At 43.9% G+C, this 17,668-nt stretch overlaps 1 protein-coding gene across 2 annotated transcripts in view; it reads right to left on the bottom strand.

Annotated features, from left to right (window-relative positions):
* Nucleotides 1-5,574: 5,574 nt before the first annotated feature.
* HABP4 (hyaluronan binding protein 4) overlaps nucleotides 5,575-17,668 on the bottom strand; it is a 41,810-nt gene continuing 29,716 nt past the window's right edge. For both annotated transcript variants that reach the window (XM_036021494.1, XM_028531519.2), the window contains 3 exons: nucleotides 11,713-11,884; nucleotides 8,521-8,706; nucleotides 5,575-6,860 (listed from right to left, as the gene is read on the bottom strand). In XM_036021494.1, coding sequence (XP_035877387.1) covers nucleotides 6,804-6,860; nucleotides 8,521-8,706; nucleotides 11,713-11,884 — 415 coding nt within the window. In that variant the 3' untranslated portion in view covers nucleotides 5,575-6,803. The remainder of the gene's footprint in view (nucleotides 6,861-8,520; nucleotides 8,707-11,712; nucleotides 11,885-17,668) is intronic.

Here is a 17,668-nt window from a genome sequence, read left to right as displayed (position 1 = left end):
GATATTCTAGGTCAAGAATATGCAAAATGTTAAAGTTTTGATGTCCATCACATGAAAAAGTAGCTTGGGATCATTGTTCAGAGCGTGGATTCTGGTCTGAGACAGTGGGTACAAAGCTTTGCCTCTTAATAACTATGTTCTTGGAGCCTGGATGACAATATCTGATATGGTTGTGTGAGGATCAAATGAATTAATATTTTGTTAATTACTTAGAACAAGTGCCTGGCACATTATTAAGAGCCATATATATTGTTTAATTAAAAAATTAAAATATCACCATAATGCTCTCCAAAAAGATTTTGACAGTGAACACTCTCCTGCACACCCCCCAGCAGCAGCTGCCGTTGCCGAGCTGGTCAGGTAACAGCAGGACCTTGGCCCCAGTGTCACTCCCTGCTCTGTACAGTCCTATGTTTTTAGCTGCCCCATTGTCCAGCTTTGGGACCTTTTGCCTTTTAAGTGGTTGGCACACTATGTCCCTGTTACAGTTGCGCCATTTTCCCCAGCACCCTGGCAGGGGATGCTGGCCCATCCCACGTGGGAAGAGGTCCTTCTCACCGCCTCTCTCTAACTGTGTCTCGTCTCTTTGCTAGCAAGTCTGCACGGCTTTGACATGCTTCTGGATGACAGGGGCACCATCTACACAGAAATGTCCAGGTAAGGAGGCCTCCTGCCCAGCAGGGCCAGACCCGCGCGGGCTGGTGATCACCAGGGCACTGGCCTGGACCCCTTGGATTCTTATAATGGCTACGTGTATCTGTAGGGAGGAAGAGGCTTTGTTTGGGGAAAGAAAGACTGAAGTGGGTGGTATGGTTTGTGCTTTGTTTTACTTGGAGAAAGACAATGCAATGGTTTCTTCTCAGCATGGATATGCTTCTCTAAGGAAAACAAGATGACTTTTCAGGCAGGACAATTCTTCCTTGAATGGGGCTATCTGGAGAATGCAGCCATTTGCCACCCCCCCCCCAACCCTGCCCCACACATGAATGCCAGTCATGTTTCCAGCCATTGGACAATCCCAACGCCCCCACACATTTGCAACCACCTTCATGTCAGGAACAGCTGATGTGCTTCCAGTACAGCTTACTGGGCAGCGTTATGAAAAGAGCAAAAGATGCTTGTGGGACCCCACTGAAGGAATATTTTTCTCCTGCCTTGTGCTGTGGCCCAAGCCCCAGTGGGTAGAGGAGGGCGCAGGGGAAAGGTTTCACTTACAGAGGAGGCAGCAGTGGAGCTAAGCCTTGCAGCAGTGCACCTGACTTTCGTGAAATGGGGTCCTCCGAGACTTCAGGTCCGGTCTTGGGTGGGTGAGCAAACTGCCTTCTTGCCTGGCCCTGGCTTATTCCCTGGCAGGGGTGTCCAAACTTGTGGCGTCTCTGGGCCACACTGGAAGAAGAAGAGTTGTCTTGGGACACACATTAAATACAGAAACTAGTGAAAACAAAAAAAAATCTCAATGTTGTAAGTTTACAATTTTGTGTTGGGCTGAGTGTTGGACAACCCCTTCAGGGCAGAGGCACAGGGAGGTCACCAGGCTTTTGTCTCGGCCCCTGAGAGTACAGAGCTGGGTGATACACAGGACAACCATGGGCAGGGTAGGACAGAGGGCGGGCGGCAGGTGGCCATCCTGGACCACTCTTATTTGGAGTCATTCCACTGTGGCCAACCCCAAATTTGCCTTGCAGTTAACCAAGGACTTTAGAGCATGCTCTTGGGGATTTTTTCTCCAAGAGCTGATAAGTTAAATTAGTCCATGCCATCCCCAGTAACTCCCTAACACTGGTCCAGTGTTGTAAATACAACTTGGTCTACCTCCTCCCTTTTCCAGCGATGGTTGGCTGTCATGGGCTATAAACTTTTTCGACCGTCTGTTAATCTGGCTCGGGCTCCACATGGACTAGACCCTCCAGGGGAGGTCTCTCCCAGGCAGCACAGCGTTCACCAACGGACATTCAAGGTGCAATTTAAACCTGTTTCCTGGGGCCTGTGCCTCAGACTCGTTCACTTGGTATGGAGATTGCAGCCCAGGGCCAGAGTTCTGGTGGGTGACCCAGGGGATTGACTGGGTCAGGGAAGGAACCAGGCAGGTACCTCTCTGGGAGCAATTCAGTCCCAAGTCAGTAGACAGTGTTTCTTGAACTTTCTTACTTTAGGAGCCCCAGTGACTACCTGATGGAAGCTGAAGACCCTCTATCTCCCCACAAAAGTTTGGGCAAAATCTTTGAGGAGTTCATAAACTGCTTGTGCACTAGCCAAGTCCACGGGTGCTGTACCTACAGATGCAGTGTGATGGGCACCCCCTGGGGGTGTGCTGTAAAGGTACCTATTCACCAGTCTTCCCAAGGACCCCCCAGGCCTTTCAAGGACCCTGCGTTGGAATGAAGGCCCCTGGCCTCTGCATTTCTGTGCTTCCTTCCTACCCACCTTACCCTCTCACTGAAAACCTCTCCAGCGTCCCTGCTCAGTCTTCCTCTCTCTTGCTTTCACTGCCAAGTTCTGACCATTTTGCATTGCTGAACATTTTAGGTACTACCTCAGATTCTTTAAAACTGTTCCTCCCTGTTGCCTTAATGGTGCCACTAACTTCTGGGAGGGTAGGGAAGTGCAGAGCAGGGCCACCAGTGCTATGTGCCAGTGGTTGCTTGATCGTCATCCGTCCTGTGCTGAGGCCCTCTGGGGATGGACAGAGTATCCCTAATCAGGTGGCCTCCCACCTCTGTGCCTCTGGCAGGTGGCTATTCTCCAGCAGTTCTCCCACCCTGGTTGTTTTCAGAATGCAGAATGCCTGGAGGGGCTTATGTGTAAATTGATGTCACTCCTTCCCAGCTTAAGTGATTTTGTGCCCCTAAGCCCTCTGAAACCGAGCCACTTTTTTTTAAAAATTTTACAAAGAAACTGATTAGAAGGCAGTTGGTTCTCTGCTGCACTGGCTCGAACTGCTCTCCCCACACATGGGACCTGCTTTGCCCATAGTAGAGCAGTGGCAGCCACTGTGGTTTGGTTGGGGAGAGTCCTACTTATTGCCTTGAGTCAAGGGAAACTTTGTGGCCAAGAAATAGGGCTTGGGGAGGTGTCGGAAGCTGCTAGGCCTTTTGGCTGCATGAGGCCCCAGGAGAGCCATGCTTCTGTTCCTGTCTCCACCTTGCTGGTGACTTTGAACTTAATCTCCCAGCCTGTGGCCTCTGAAGTCTTGCCATCTCCACCTGTGCAGACCTAATGAAGCTTTCTAAGAACCCCTGCTAAACCCACCATGCTATGGGGCAAACTCACTGCGGTTGTGGCAGGGCTGCCATGGCTCACCCAGCAGCACACAGCACATAATGGTGGCTCCATGGGTGCCTGCAGTACATGTGCACTCTGGCCTTTCCCTGTCCCTCTACTAACAGGTTTGCCCAAGGTACTGGTCTTTTAACTGGAAATTCTAGGAGTCTGTAAAAGACCACTGGGCAGGAGAATTGAATTTTCTCTCTACCTCATCCCATCTCATCCCTGCCCAAGTTTTTGCAAGGAAAGTGGATGTCCTCCCCATCCCCTGGCTGTAAAGTGGTTAGACAATCACAATACAGTGCCCAGCAGTCCCTTCAAGAAATGCTGGTTTCCTCGTTATCCAGGTTCTGCAGTAAGTGCAGAAGGGGATCATTCCGACTAAAAAGGCATCCAGGTGGAGCACAAAGCAAGACTGACAGTAGCTCCCGTCAGTGGGGATAAGTGGCTCCTTTCTGAGGGTAGGTAGGCTTTGGGGGAAATTGGTTTCTCAACTTAGGTGGTGATTACAAAGAAGTTTTGCATTTTGATCTGTATTGTATTTTACAATAAAGAGTTGTTTTAAGAACTTGTTTCTTTCCTTCCTCATTCTTTTTACCACATAAACACAGGCTCCTCCTCTGGGACAGAGAGCTATAGTGCTAAGCCTCACACATGTGGCATGCATGGAACAGTGGTGCCAGCTGCCAATGGGCCCACCTTCCAGCCACTATCTGGAGAGGAGGGCCAGGCCCAGGTGGCTGTTCATGCAGCATGATCTGAGGGGACAGCAGCTGCAGCAGCAGCAGCAGCAGCAAAAGGAAAATGGGCCCTGGCCGGTGTGGCTCAGTCAGTTGGACTGTCATCTTATAAACCAAGAGATTGTGGGTTCAATTCCCAGCCAGTGCATATGCCTAGGTTCCAACCTGGTAATGCTGTCTTGAGAGGGAGGGCAGGCGGGCCCACAACTAGCAGCACAGCTCTCCATGGAATAGCTTGGAAGAGTGCAGTTCCTGCTTTTATTGAGAGCTGACCTTTCCCAGCTCGGAGTCCAGCTGCTCCACAGGACTTGCCACCATATGGTGATTTCAGAGAAAATGCTTTCACCCCTGACATACCTACGCATTGGGATAGCATGGACGAGCTAGTGAACTGAGGAGGACTTGAACCACTGGCCAACATTAGGGAAGGGGGTGCCTATCACTGCCTCTCCTCGCACGAGATGAAAACATTAAGTGCTTATCACCATTGGACTAAAGATGCCCTGGGTTTAGCCTTCCAAGGCTGAGCCCATCCCAGCTGGCAGCAGCTTCTGGAGCAAGCCCACCTCTTCCCAGACCTTATCACATGCAGGGGTGACAGCTGTCGGGTCTTCAGCTGCTGTCCGGGCAGCCTGAGGTCCAGTGCTGAGTTCCTGGCTGAGAAGGGACCTGGGTCATGCTGGAGTTGGCACACCTGCCTTGGGATTCGAACATGCTTGACCTCGACTGTGCAGGAGCGTGTCACACTTTGTTTTTTCTTTTGTGTGGTTAATTGGCCTGGTATAAATAAAAAGTTACCAGACAGGAACATGCCCCACCCCATGGTAGCACATCTACACAAAAGCCCCCAAGGAGTGGCCAGGGAACTTTGACCTGGAAGGCCCTGCCTTGTGTTTAGGTCTCAATACAGTGTCCTGCAGTCTTCATGGGCCACTGGACTGCCAGCAGCCTGGTGACAGAAACTCCACACCCTCTGCCTCACTACATCCATGAGACGTAGTGCTGGTGCTCAGACAAGGCCTCTGCAGTCTCGGAACTAGCCTGGTCCCCAAGACTGCTCCGGGGCACAGGAATCTTCGGTGTGTCGGGGAAGACTGCAGTGTTTGCCAACATTAAACCTAGCGCTGTGGGCTTTGCAAGGGTTATCACAAGACTAAGGGGAATTTCCTTGAAAGGGATCTCCATTTTACTAATCGTCAAAGCCAAGGGAAAAGGACAACATGAGCTTCATGTCTGCTCAGTGATGACGCAGCCTCATGTTGCACCAGCCCATCACGATGACTGAACCTGTCAGGCACCCTCACAAGGTTTCTTAACTTAGATAGAGGTGCCCATTCACTGTGTCTTTTGTAGGGAGGGAATAAAAGGGTCAGCTAAGACACCTCAGCACTTGGGTATCAATGACAAGAGACCAAAAGTAGGTTGTCACCCACAGTGAAGGTCCTCAACTGCCTGTCACATGGCTGGGGGTTCAGCTTCGATTTCTCAACAAAATGACTCTACTGGGGCTTTCTCTAACATTCTCTTTTGACCTTGGTGTGACCAAACAATTTAGTTTTCTATACACAAGTTCGGAAGGAATACCAACCTTTATTTACACTTCAGTTCAGTTTAGAGCCATCTTAGACAGTATAGCAGAGGAGGAAAAAGACCTGATTCTAGAACCAAGGCTCAAATTCTAACACCAGCACATGAACTGTGTGACAACAGGCAAATGTTACCCATGGCTGTGCAGTCAGGCAGGGAGAGCGTCACCCGAGCTTCCAGCAGCCCCGACAGCTGCCTCTGCCCCAGCCTCCATGCCTGGCACTAAACCTCACAGAGACCCGGGGAGTTACTGAACCTCTGCGGTTGCCCCTAGCCCCAGACCTTCACCAAAGGAAAGAAACGGGAACCCGAATTGGCCCAAGGACTGAGAAAAACTGTAGGTGTTCAATAAATAATAGTCATTTACAAGTCTTGCCCGGGATAAGGACAGAGGGCCTTTGTACAGAGGTGCTGAATTTGGACTCCAGTTTCGCGGGAGAAAAGCAACTGGTTTGAGGGTGCAACGCTCCCACCTGGAACCCTTTTCGTTTGGTGGGTCAAATAACGCGATTTTAAAAATCAAATACTTAATACTTATCTAAAATCCACCCAAACACTAAATATGCGCGTTTACACCAGACATGTGCTGTGTATGCACACAGAAACTACGAGGCAGTTGAAACTATTAGACCAAAACGTGCCGTAATTGTCTGTCCCAGAGTGGTGACCAGTGGCTGCACAATAGCTGTTTAAAATGGTGGTTAAATGAAAACCAGAACTCAACAAATCCTGGGAGAGTGTAACATTTACAAGTAAATAGTAAATATAATTGCAATTTCTTAGTCTCTGAAAACTAAGCTGTGACTGCTTTAAATTAATGATCCAAGTTATATGTATTTCCTCTAGTATTGAGGGGCACAGCCTTCCAGTGTCTACACAACTTACTGAGTAGACTCAATAGATTCTATTTTACAATCTCTATGTACAGAGTTCAAACATTATTTTTAAACTTCATTTGGGAGTCCTTCAATAAAAAAATAATCCCCATTCTCCACCTTCTTGGGAACTGCCAGACTAACCCCTGACTGAAGCTGTAGCTCTGAGTATGTGGAAAAATCCCTGTCTCCCCCACCCCAGACCACAAAGTGCAACGAATTCACACTGAAGGGGGAGAAGCAGCATCTATTGTGTTAGTCTGAGTCTCTTCCCCGTAGCAAGAAAAGTCTCTTCCCAGGTGTGCCAGTGTTCTGAGTTGCCAGGGAAACAGGACTCTCAAGCCAGAGCAGGAAAGTCTTCAGGGTCATCCGGGTTTGGAGCAACTTCTTGCATCTAAAAAAGAAAAGTTTTGAAACCAATTGTCATTTCTCCCATTCCTTCTTGGGCAGAACACTGTGTGACACATGGTGCTGGCTGCCACCTAGGGGACAGACAGGGCCCCACTGAAAGAGGAGAGCTTCAGGGTGGCAGGTGAGGTGCTGCCTCTGAGCTTCGGAGTCCAAGGGCACCTCCCCCTTCTCACTCTTTTCCCCTCTGCAACGTGCCAGGCAGTGCCCCCCACCTTCCCCACTTTTCTATCTGGCACTTCCTTCATCCAATACACAAGACAGAATGTTCACTATGTGGAACTATAAGGATGGCTCCAGACAACTCCTGCCCTGGAGGGGCTCATGGGGTGAAGGGAGAAACAGACTGGGAAAGTCAGTGGTAACTCCAGAAACAGATGCCCTGTGAAGTAGCCCCATGCTAGGGGTGTCCAAAGCAATTTGGTGGCAAAGTACACATTGCAATCAGGGAAAATTTTTCAGGAAGAGCAGGTTCTCCTAGAGGTAAGCCGCAGTGAATGAGCAAGAGATCATGGATTCTGGAACAGTGCAACTTGACCATGACGGGGGTGGGGGCCTGATGGCAGTTCTGAGCTAGAAGAGCACAGGTGGGCAGCAGGGGGACAGGTGGAGGGACAGACACATCACCACACTCCACGCTAGTGCTGAGGGTGGCTACAGCTCAGCTATTGCAAAGGAGTGAATATATATTTTCTATTCTCAGAACAGAACCCTTTTTCATCTTGCTCAAGTACAACAAACTAGGCACTCCTCCCTGGGGCTGCTTCTGGAAGCCAGGGAATTGGGCAGCAAAAGAACATTTCCCAGACCAGCCATAGAAAGGGGGCTGCTCCTGCTGGACTCCATAGGGCCACACTGGCCACAGGGCCTTCTGCCCTGCTCCCCTGAATAGGTATTTATATGTTCATAAAATGTTTACTAAGCAGCTACTACATGTGCACTGTGCTAGGCCCGGGGAAACCAATGATGAGCACAGAAACCGAGGTGGTTGCTCCTGTCCACTGACACAATCGATAATCCAACCAGTGAGAACACAGTCACAAATGGAGATGTTGCTTCAAAGAAACAAAATTCCCTGCTTAAGGACTCTGAGCTGGTCTGCAAGGAGATGCAATCAAAGAAGCCTTCTTTGAGTAGGCATGGTTACAGGAGCTGTTCAGGTGAGCAGGCAAGGGTCCCGTGGGGTAATGAGCAACTAGTCTACGAACTAGAGGCAGAGCATACTTGGCTGAGGAGTGTGGAAGAGTGGGCTGAGCCGTCAAGCATTGTGTCTGTGCCCTAAGGGTACAGGGCACACAATTAGGCCATCGTGAGTAGGCAGCTGTCACTCGATCTGATTCAGTGAGGCCTGGGGATCTTGTCTGAGGCAGATGACTTTTTTTCTGGTTTGTGGGGAACCTTCAGGGCAGACAGTGGGCCTCCTGGAGACCCTGGAGGCCAGGACTGCAGAGGGGCTGTACCCAACAGATTCCCATGATGCTGACATCCCCGTTCCAAACACCCCCACATCAGACCCACACTAGACAGAGGAAGAGAACACGACAGAAATGGATGGCCCTCTGAAATTAGACTAGACAGGGCCAGGACATCCTCATCCTCTGAGGTTCTTCAGAAAACCACCCAGGATTTAAAATACAAATACCTACCACCACTTCTGCTCTGGGTCCATAGTTCTCTGCCCTCCTGATCCTTCCCCGGCCGCCCCGTGTGCCACCTCTGGCTCCACGCCCAGGACGAGGGAGGTTACCAAAATTAATCTCCAGCTGGGATGTGATGTCATTGGCTGCTTTCCGGAAAACGTGGGTGTCATCCTCACAGTCATTCTTTACCATCTGAAACACAGTTACAGCATCAAGCACATACACACAGCTATTTCCATGAACACACATTGGGCTCAGGGTCCTAGCGACGGGCCACAAGGAAGCCAGGACAGCCTCATGGCCAGAAGCGGCCCTCCCTGATGTGCCATGGGCACTGGGCTGCAGGGTGGGCAGAGGAAGATGACAGTGCTGCTCTGGATCCAGGACGGTGGGGGTCACATTTCACAGCCACACATTCTTATATTATTCTTATATTCAGTCTTAATCCAAACATCTTTGAAATTACTATTACTTCCACTGAGACCAAATTTCTACCAGTTTAGCAGGTTAAGATATAAGATTTGATATGACTAACAACTGAGATAAATGTTTTATATCCAAGTGTTATTTTAATAAGATTAAAACATTTTAATTTTTGCCTTTTATTTGTTCACAGACACCACTTTGATAAACAAGGAAATATTCTCCTTCCTTGAAGAGAACTTGCTGGAGAAACTCCTTCCAGTGTAGGTGCTGACTGTACAAAGACCGTATGTTAAAAACTGCATGATTTGCAGTGAACAATTCTTAGTGAAACTCTATGAAAATAGTAAAACAACAGAGTATGGGTACGTGAGGACTGCTACCAATGCTGCATAAAGAATGCCAACTGCTTTTTAAGAACTGCTCTATAAAATACTTTGAGAAAGTATATTTTATTGTAAGAGGTCAAATAAGTTCTGTCTCTTCTTAAAAGAAAACCATATTAAATAAATCTCCAATTTTGATTTGGCTTCAACTCTTAATAATGGATTTTAAAAACCCTCACATTTAAGTAAAATATAAACCTAGGGAAATAGGCCAATGATCTTGAATGAGAATCCCCATAGTGCTATAAGGTTAAATGTTCCTACAACTTGTCAAGGAAATAAAATCAAATTTCCCTGCCCTTGTCTGATAGCTCAGTTAGTTAGAGCATTGTCCCTATACGCCAAGGTTGTAGGTTCTATCCCCAGTCAAGGGCACATACAAGAAGCAACTAATGAATGCATAAATAAGTGGAACAACAAATCAATGTTTCTCCTTCTCTCCCTTCCTCTCTCTATAATCAATCTATCAATACATGTTTTTGAAAAACAATCACATTTCCCTGAGCATATCAACCCCTTTTGACTATATGCTCATTATAGGTTTCAAGTTTGACATTTATGTCCCTTGAACATCCCAGATTAAAGTAAAGCAGAAACCTTAAGTAGATGGACTCTGGAAGCTAAAAAAGGTGAAGGAAAGAACGATTCAGAAGAACTGGCATTCTGGTAAAAAGATACACACCAAACAAATAGTAGGCAGCAAAATAGTAAACTAATGCCTCCTGGTTTAGAAAACACAGGGACCAGGCAGCACCTCCCCAGTAAGACGGGACAATGTGCAACAGCTGCTGAGTGAGCTAACAGAGGCCAATCGCTTGGAGGGCCCGGCTCTAGGCTCTATCTGCAGGCTACTGTTAGTCTGACCTTTGCAAACAACAGAGCTCCAAGAAATGAGATGCATTATTCAAGTGTTTTTGTCTCTTAGGGTGCCCAGAACAAAGTAAACTGGTGACACCAAGATTTTTGGCTTATGCTGCTTTAAGAACAATTCCCAGCTAAAATCTCCAATGTTGTAATATTAACAAGGACCCAAATTGTGTGTATGCTTCTCGGAGACCAAGCTCGATGACTCAGCTAACCCAGTTGCTTCAAATATTCCAGGGGCCCTCTCTCTGGAGCCAGGGAGGATGAATCTGGTATGGATTAAGGAAGAGGAGCTTCTATTTTTACCTAACATGTCAGCTGCACATTTGTTTTAGGCCAGGCTTTATTTACAATTCCCCAGAACAAAAAAGAACAAAGAAAGTGAAGAAGAGAAGAACTAATCCAGCTAACTGATGTACTTGTAAAAAAAAAATCCTTCCAGAGATTTCCATGTGTACAAAAAGTCACTGGCAGTGGGACAGCTCAAAACCTACTCATAAGGCCTCTGAGGGCTTGCACTGACCCAACAGGAGGATGCGAGAGGAATCTGTATCATAAATGACCCTTTAATGAAGGTATTCGTACAAAGAACACAGCTAACCTATGTGTAAATAGGAACACAGAAATCTACTTAATGCAACATTCCTGAGTGCCATTTCTGTTTGAGTTTCAAACAGAAAATAAATGAATAGCATCCAGCAGAGGAGGAGTCTGCTCATCACCATCGCTGACATAGAGATTGGAATCAAGAAAAAACAGCTGTAGCTGAATGGTGCAAATTATAAATTTTAAAATTAAAATAATTAACTTCAAAAACTTAAACAGAATGCAATTAAATGACTCACTGACCATACTTATCAATATGTACTGATAGATATTTTCAAAGCTGAAGCCTCTGCTAAAGAGCTGAACATAAACCATGAGCAGTAAAGCCCTCACAGGAGAGAGGCGTTGGGAGCAATCCCGGCTGAACAACAGGCTGCTGCTGGGCATGTCTAGGCACATCCAGGCACCTGGTCTGAGTGTCAGCTGTTACGCAAAGGGAGCAAAGCTGCTGCAGGAACACAAGAAAGGCCTTACAGGGCAAAGCACCCCGACCAGTTTAAAATGGTCAGCTCCTCCTAGTGAAATGCTCCAAGGATTGGAGGTGAAGGTAATTAAATCATGGAATGCAGAATAGTCAGTCACCCTTTGAAATAGCATCATTCATGAAACATGCTGTATATCTCTTTTAAGAAAAAAATGAGGTGCAGTTAATATAAAGTATTTGCATAGTCTCAGCACAGTTCTGGGTCCAGAGGAAAATCCACTGACCTACTACTGCTTTAAGTGTCAACAGGTCAAGAGTCAATTATTTCACAATAAAGATTCAGTAAATAGGGACACGTCATCTCAATTACTCTTAGGTAGCAACTAGAATGCCAACTACTAATGATACATTTTCAAAACAGAAGTGCAAAGGCCCATGTCCTTTCCAGTAAGGTAACAGTGAAAATTACCTCCACATATAAAACATCATGCTTACATCATCTCTATATTTAGACTTGTGAATCACCACTGCTTTGGAAGGGACAGAGGACTCAGGTTTCCGGATGTTAAATTCAGGCTTTGGTCTGGTTTGTTCTTGAAGAGTTTTCCACTCATCTAGGGTCATCTCTTGAACTTGAGTTTCTTCTTCTACCTCCAACTCAGGAACTCTAGAAAGTACATAATCATAAAGAATAATTTTTGATGGGGCTGAAATGTCTACTTTATCAAAGAAAAAGTCATAACCATTTGTTGAACATACTTTCACAGTACTACACCTCAAATCTAAATAAGGTAAGAAAATCTTTGAGCCATAAGCTTCCTTATTTTATGCCATCATTGCCAACTGAAGATACTTCCTGTTTGTGTTCAAAACAGTCTTTGAAAAACAGAAACATTACCACCCCAGTTACATTAACATTGCACTTGACTACCAGGCTCTCCCTTCCAATACCAGGTGGCATTCTGCATAATGAGATAATTGTAGAAGAAAATGGGAGAAGATATTGAGATTAAAAAAATAAAGGAAGCCATGAACAAATTATAAAATAATGGGCCACAAATGCCTAGTTTCATAAATATCCACTTTAAATTTGTAAGTTTTTAAAAGAAAACAAGATAAACATGTAAGTTAATGAAGTCCAGAAATAAACCCTCACATTTATGACCAACTGATTTTTTTTTGACCAGGATGCCAAAGACAGAAGGAGAACAGTCTCTTCAAGAAATGGTGCTGGGAAAACAAGATATCCACAAGCAAAAGAATAAAGCTGGACCCTTACCTCACACCATAAATACAAGAGCTAGAAGTAAAAAAACTCTAGAAAACATAGGGGTAAACCTTCATAACTTTGGATTAAGCAATGGTTTCTTATATATGACACCATAAACACAAGCAACAAAAGAAAAAGCAAACAAACTGAATATCACCAAAACTGAAAACCTTTGTGCTGCAAAGGACATCATCAAGAAAGTAAAAAGACAACCCACAGAATAGTAGAAAATATTTGATAATCATATATCTGATAATGGACTTACATCTAAGAATATATAAAGGACTCTTACAACAGAAAATAAACAGAAAAGACCCAACTGAAAAATAGGTAAGGCTCTGAACAGATATGATTCCAAAAACAGGTCTATAAATAGCCAATAAGATGCTCCACATCATTAGCCATTGGGAAAATGCAAATCAAAACCACCACAACTTACACTACTCCAAACTCACTGGGGTGTTTAAACCCAAAAGGACATTTAACAAATTGTTGGTGAGGATGTGGAGAAAGTGGAACCTCACACATTGCTGTTGGGAACATGAAATAGTGTGGCCATTTTGGAAAACAGTCTGACAGTTCCTCAAAAACTTAAACACAGAACTGCCATCTGACTTGGCAATGCCACTCCTAGGTATATACCCAAGAGAAACAAAAATGTATGTCTATGTGAAAACTTAAACAAGAATCGTGCAAAAGTTCAATAATGCTGTTTAGAGCAGCTTCATCTATAATAGCCAAATACTAGAAACAGTCTAAATGTCCATCAGCTGATAAATGAATGAACAACATATGGTATACCTATATTATAAAAATTAGTTGGCTATAAGAAATGAAGAAGTAGCATGTTACAACATGAATAAATCTTGAAAACATTGTTATATAAGATAAATCAGGTAAAAAAGTTTACATACGATTCATTTATATGAAATAATAATATAATGTGATCCATTTATATGAAATATCCAGAAAAGGCAACTTCACAGACACAGAAAGCAGAGTAGTGGTAGCCAGGGACTTGGAGGGGGCGGGGGATAGGAACCGACTGCTTATGGGTATGGGGTAGTGAAAATGTTTTAGAACTAGATAATGGTAATGGTGGCATAATGTTGTGAAATGTACTATATTACTATATATCACTTAATTATACACTTAAAATGATTAAAATTATAAATTTTATTTTATACCTATTTTACCACCAAAAGAAAAAATATACAAAAAAAAGAAATGAAATATTAATATATCTTATGATATGGATAAACCCAACAACATTATGCTGACTGATGCAAGTGAGACACAAAAGAACAAATACTATATATTCCACTTCTAAGCAGTATCTAAAATAGGCAAATTCACAGAGACAAAATAGAAGCAGGTGATCAGAGACTGAGGGGCAGGGGGAATGGGAGTTACTATTTCATGGGTACAGATTTCTGTTTATAACAATGAAAAGTTCTGAAGGTAGATGGTGGAGATGGCTACACACAATGTGAATATAATTAATACCACTAAACTGTATACTTGAAAGTGGTTAAAATAGCAATTTTTATGTTATATATACTTGATCACACTTTTAAAAAACTGATACCAAAAACCACTGAATTGTACAGATTAAATTGATGAAGTATATAGTATAGGAATTATATAAGGTCTAAAAGAAAAAAATCATTAAGGGTGGGAACAGAAAGGGAATCAAATCTATAACACTGTCAGAATTAAAAAGCAAATGTAATTTAAAGTTCTAGATTATAGGTTAATGATATTAAAAATGTAAGTAAAATCAGAAGAGAAACCTAATCACAGAGGAAGCAAAAAGACAGAGGAAGTAAAGTGATTTTAAATACCAAGCTGATACTAAACCACCCAAGCGGTAGATGTCTCTGAAGAAGCATGAAGGACCTTTCTGGGATGTTGTGTTACATTCTCTATCTGGATAAGAGTTTGGGTCACCCAAGTATATGCATTTATCAAAACAATGAATGTAAACTTATTTTTTTACATTTCATGATAAGTTTTGTATCAGTTTAGCTGATGGGTAGAGGTGTTTATCGTACAAACTTTAAACTTTGCTGTGTTTGAAATTATGAATAACAAGTGTTGGAAAATACTAATATTAAAATATATCCCAAACTAATAATGGAAAAAATATGAAAAGACATTAAAACTTGCAATATCAAAATGATGGAAAGAACCCAAACTCATCCTGAGAGAAATTTGGTGGAAAAAATTAGGTATTAAACAGTAAAATATTAAGCAGTTTAAAACGTAATGAGCACAGGACTTCTGGTCAAGATGGAGGCATAGGTATAGACACACTGTGCTTCCTCACACAACCAAAAGAACACCACCAAATTTAAAACCAAAAAACAACCAGAACTGACAGAAAACTGAACTGTATGGAAGTTTAACAACCAGGAGTTAAAGAAGAAACATTCATCCAGACCAGTAGGAGCAGGGGAGATGGGCAGGAGGGCACAGAGGACTAGCAGCAAGGCAGCTGCTGGAGGACTGGGGCAGGCAAGGTGGCGGCTGGTGGGCCCAGGCAGTGTCTTGCAAACTAGGTGGTCCCACATTCGCATGCAGATAAACCAGGAGGAACAACTGGGGAGTGAGACAGACCAAGCAACCCAGGATTCCAGCGCCGGGAAATAAAGCCTCAAACACCTGATAGAAAACACCTGTGGGAATTGAGGCGCCAGGAGAAACTCCCAGCCTCATAGGAGAGTTCGTTGGAGAGACCCACAAGGTCCTAGAACGTACACAAACCCACCCACCTGGGAATCAGCACCAGAAGGGCTCAGTTTGTTTGTGGGTAGTGGAGGAAGTGACTGAAAACCGGCAGGGAGAGGAGCAAGCGCCCTTGTTCCCTCTTGGACCCCTCCCCCACATACAGCGTCACAACAGAGCAACCAGGGTTGCCCCGCCCTGGTGAACACCTAAGGCTCCACCCCTCACTACATAATAGGCATGCTGAGACAAAATAAAACAAACAAAAAAAAGACCCAAATGAAAGAACAGATCAAAGCTCCAGAAAAAATACAACTAAGTGACTAAGAGATAGCCAACCTATCAGATGTACAGTTCAAAACACTGGTTATCAGGATGCTCCAGGAACTCACTGGGTACTTCAACAGCATAAAAAAAGACGCAGGCAGCAATGAAGGTTGCACTATGTGAAATAAAGAAAAATCTACAGGGAACCAACAATGACAGGAAGGAAACCAGTACTCAAATCAACAGTTTGGAGCAGAAGGAAGAAAGAAACATTCAACCAAAACAGAATGAAGAAACAAGAATTCAAAAAAATGAGGAGACGCCTAGAAACCTCCACGACATCTTTAAACATTCCAACATTCAAACATAGGGGTTCCAGAAGGAGAAGAAGAAGAGCAAGAAACTGAAAACTTATTTGAACAAATAATGAAGAACGTCACTAGTCTGGCAAAGGAAGTAGACTTTCAATAAGTCCAGGAAGCTCAGAGTCCCAAAGAAGTTGGATCCAAGAAGGAACACACCTTGGTGTGTTCACATCATAATTACATTAGCCAAGATTAAGGATAAGGAGAGAATCTTAAAAGCAGAAAGAGAAAAGGAGACAGTTACCTACAAAGGGGTTCCCATTAGACTATCAGCTGATTTCTCAAAAAAACTTTGCAGGCAAGAAGGGGCTAAAAAGAAGTATTCAAAGTCATGAAAGGCAAAGATCTACATCCAAGATGACTCTACCAGCATTCTATCATTTATAATAAAAAGGCAGATAAAGTGCTTCCCAGATAAGGTCAAGTTAAAGGACTTCATCATCACCAAGCCCTTATTTTATGAAATGTTAAAGGGACTTATCTATGAAAAAGAAGATAAAAAATATGAGCAGTAAAATGACAACAAACTCACAGCTCTTAACAACAGAACCTAAAAAAAAAAAAAAAGCAAAACTAAGCAAACTAGAACAGAACAGAATCACAGAAATGGAGATCACATGGAGGGTTATCAGTGGGGGAGTGGGTGGGGAAGAGAGGGGGAAAAGGTACAGAGAATAAGTAGCATAAATGATAGGTAGAAAATAGACAGAGGGAGGTTAAGAATAGTATAGGAAATATAGAAGCCAAAGAACTCATATGTATGACCTGTGGACATGAACTAAAGGGAGGGAATGCGGGTGGGAGAAGGTGTGCAGGGTGGAGGGGAATAAAGGGGTGGAACAGGACGACAACTGTAATAGCATAATCAATAAAATATATTTTAAAAAATAAATAATAAAAATTTTAAAAAAGGAAAAGGTATCAAAAATAAAAATAATCCCCTAAAAATAAATAAATACACACATAAATAAATAATAATATGTAATGAGCCCAGAATAACCCCATGTCTGTGGTCAATTAATATTCAACAAATGGGACAGGAGCATAAAATGAAGTAAAAATAACCTCTTCAGCCCTGGCTGGCATAGCTTAGTGGATTGAGCTCGGGCTGCGAACCAAAGCATCGCAGGTTTGATTCCTAGTCAGGGCACATGCCTGGGTTGCAGGCCATGGCCCCCAGCAACTGCACATTGATGTTTTCCTCTCTCTCTCTCTTTCTCCCTCCCTTCCCTCTTTAAAAATAAATAAATAAAATCTTTAAAAAAAAAATAACCTCTTCAACAAATGGTGTTGGGAGATCTGGACAGCTACATACAAAAAAAAATGAAACTCAACCACCAACTTGCACCATACACAAAAATAAACTCAAGATGGATAAAAGACTTAAATATAAGGCATGACACCATAAAAATCCTAGAGAACACAGGCAGGAAAATTTGTGTCCCCTAGAGCAAGGGACCTAAAAGAAAGAAAAACAAATGGGACTTCATCATATTAAAAAGCCACTGCATGGCTAAAGAAAACATTAGGAAAATGAAAAAAGAACCAACCATACGGGTAAATATATTTGCCAGTGATACCTCGAACAAAATATATAAAGAACTCACATGACTCCACACTAGGAAGACAACACAATTAAAAAATGGGCAAAGGACCCTGGCTGCTGTGGCTCAGTGGATTGAGTGCCAGCCTATAAACCAAAGGGTGACTGGTTCAATTCCCAGTCAGGTCATATGCCTGAATTGTGGGCCAGATCCCCAGTGGGAGGTGCATGAAAGGCAGCCACACACTGGTATTTCTCTCCCTCTCTTTCTCCTTCCTT

The sequence above is a fragment of the Phyllostomus discolor genome, chromosome 3 (genome assembly GCF_004126475.2).
Source record: "Phyllostomus discolor isolate MPI-MPIP mPhyDis1 chromosome 3, mPhyDis1.pri.v3, whole genome shotgun sequence".
NCBI lineage: Eukaryota > Metazoa > Chordata > Mammalia > Chiroptera > Phyllostomidae > Phyllostomus > Phyllostomus discolor.
Note: the sequence above shows the minus strand (reverse complement) of the source record. Positions and strands in the feature narration are given on the sequence as shown.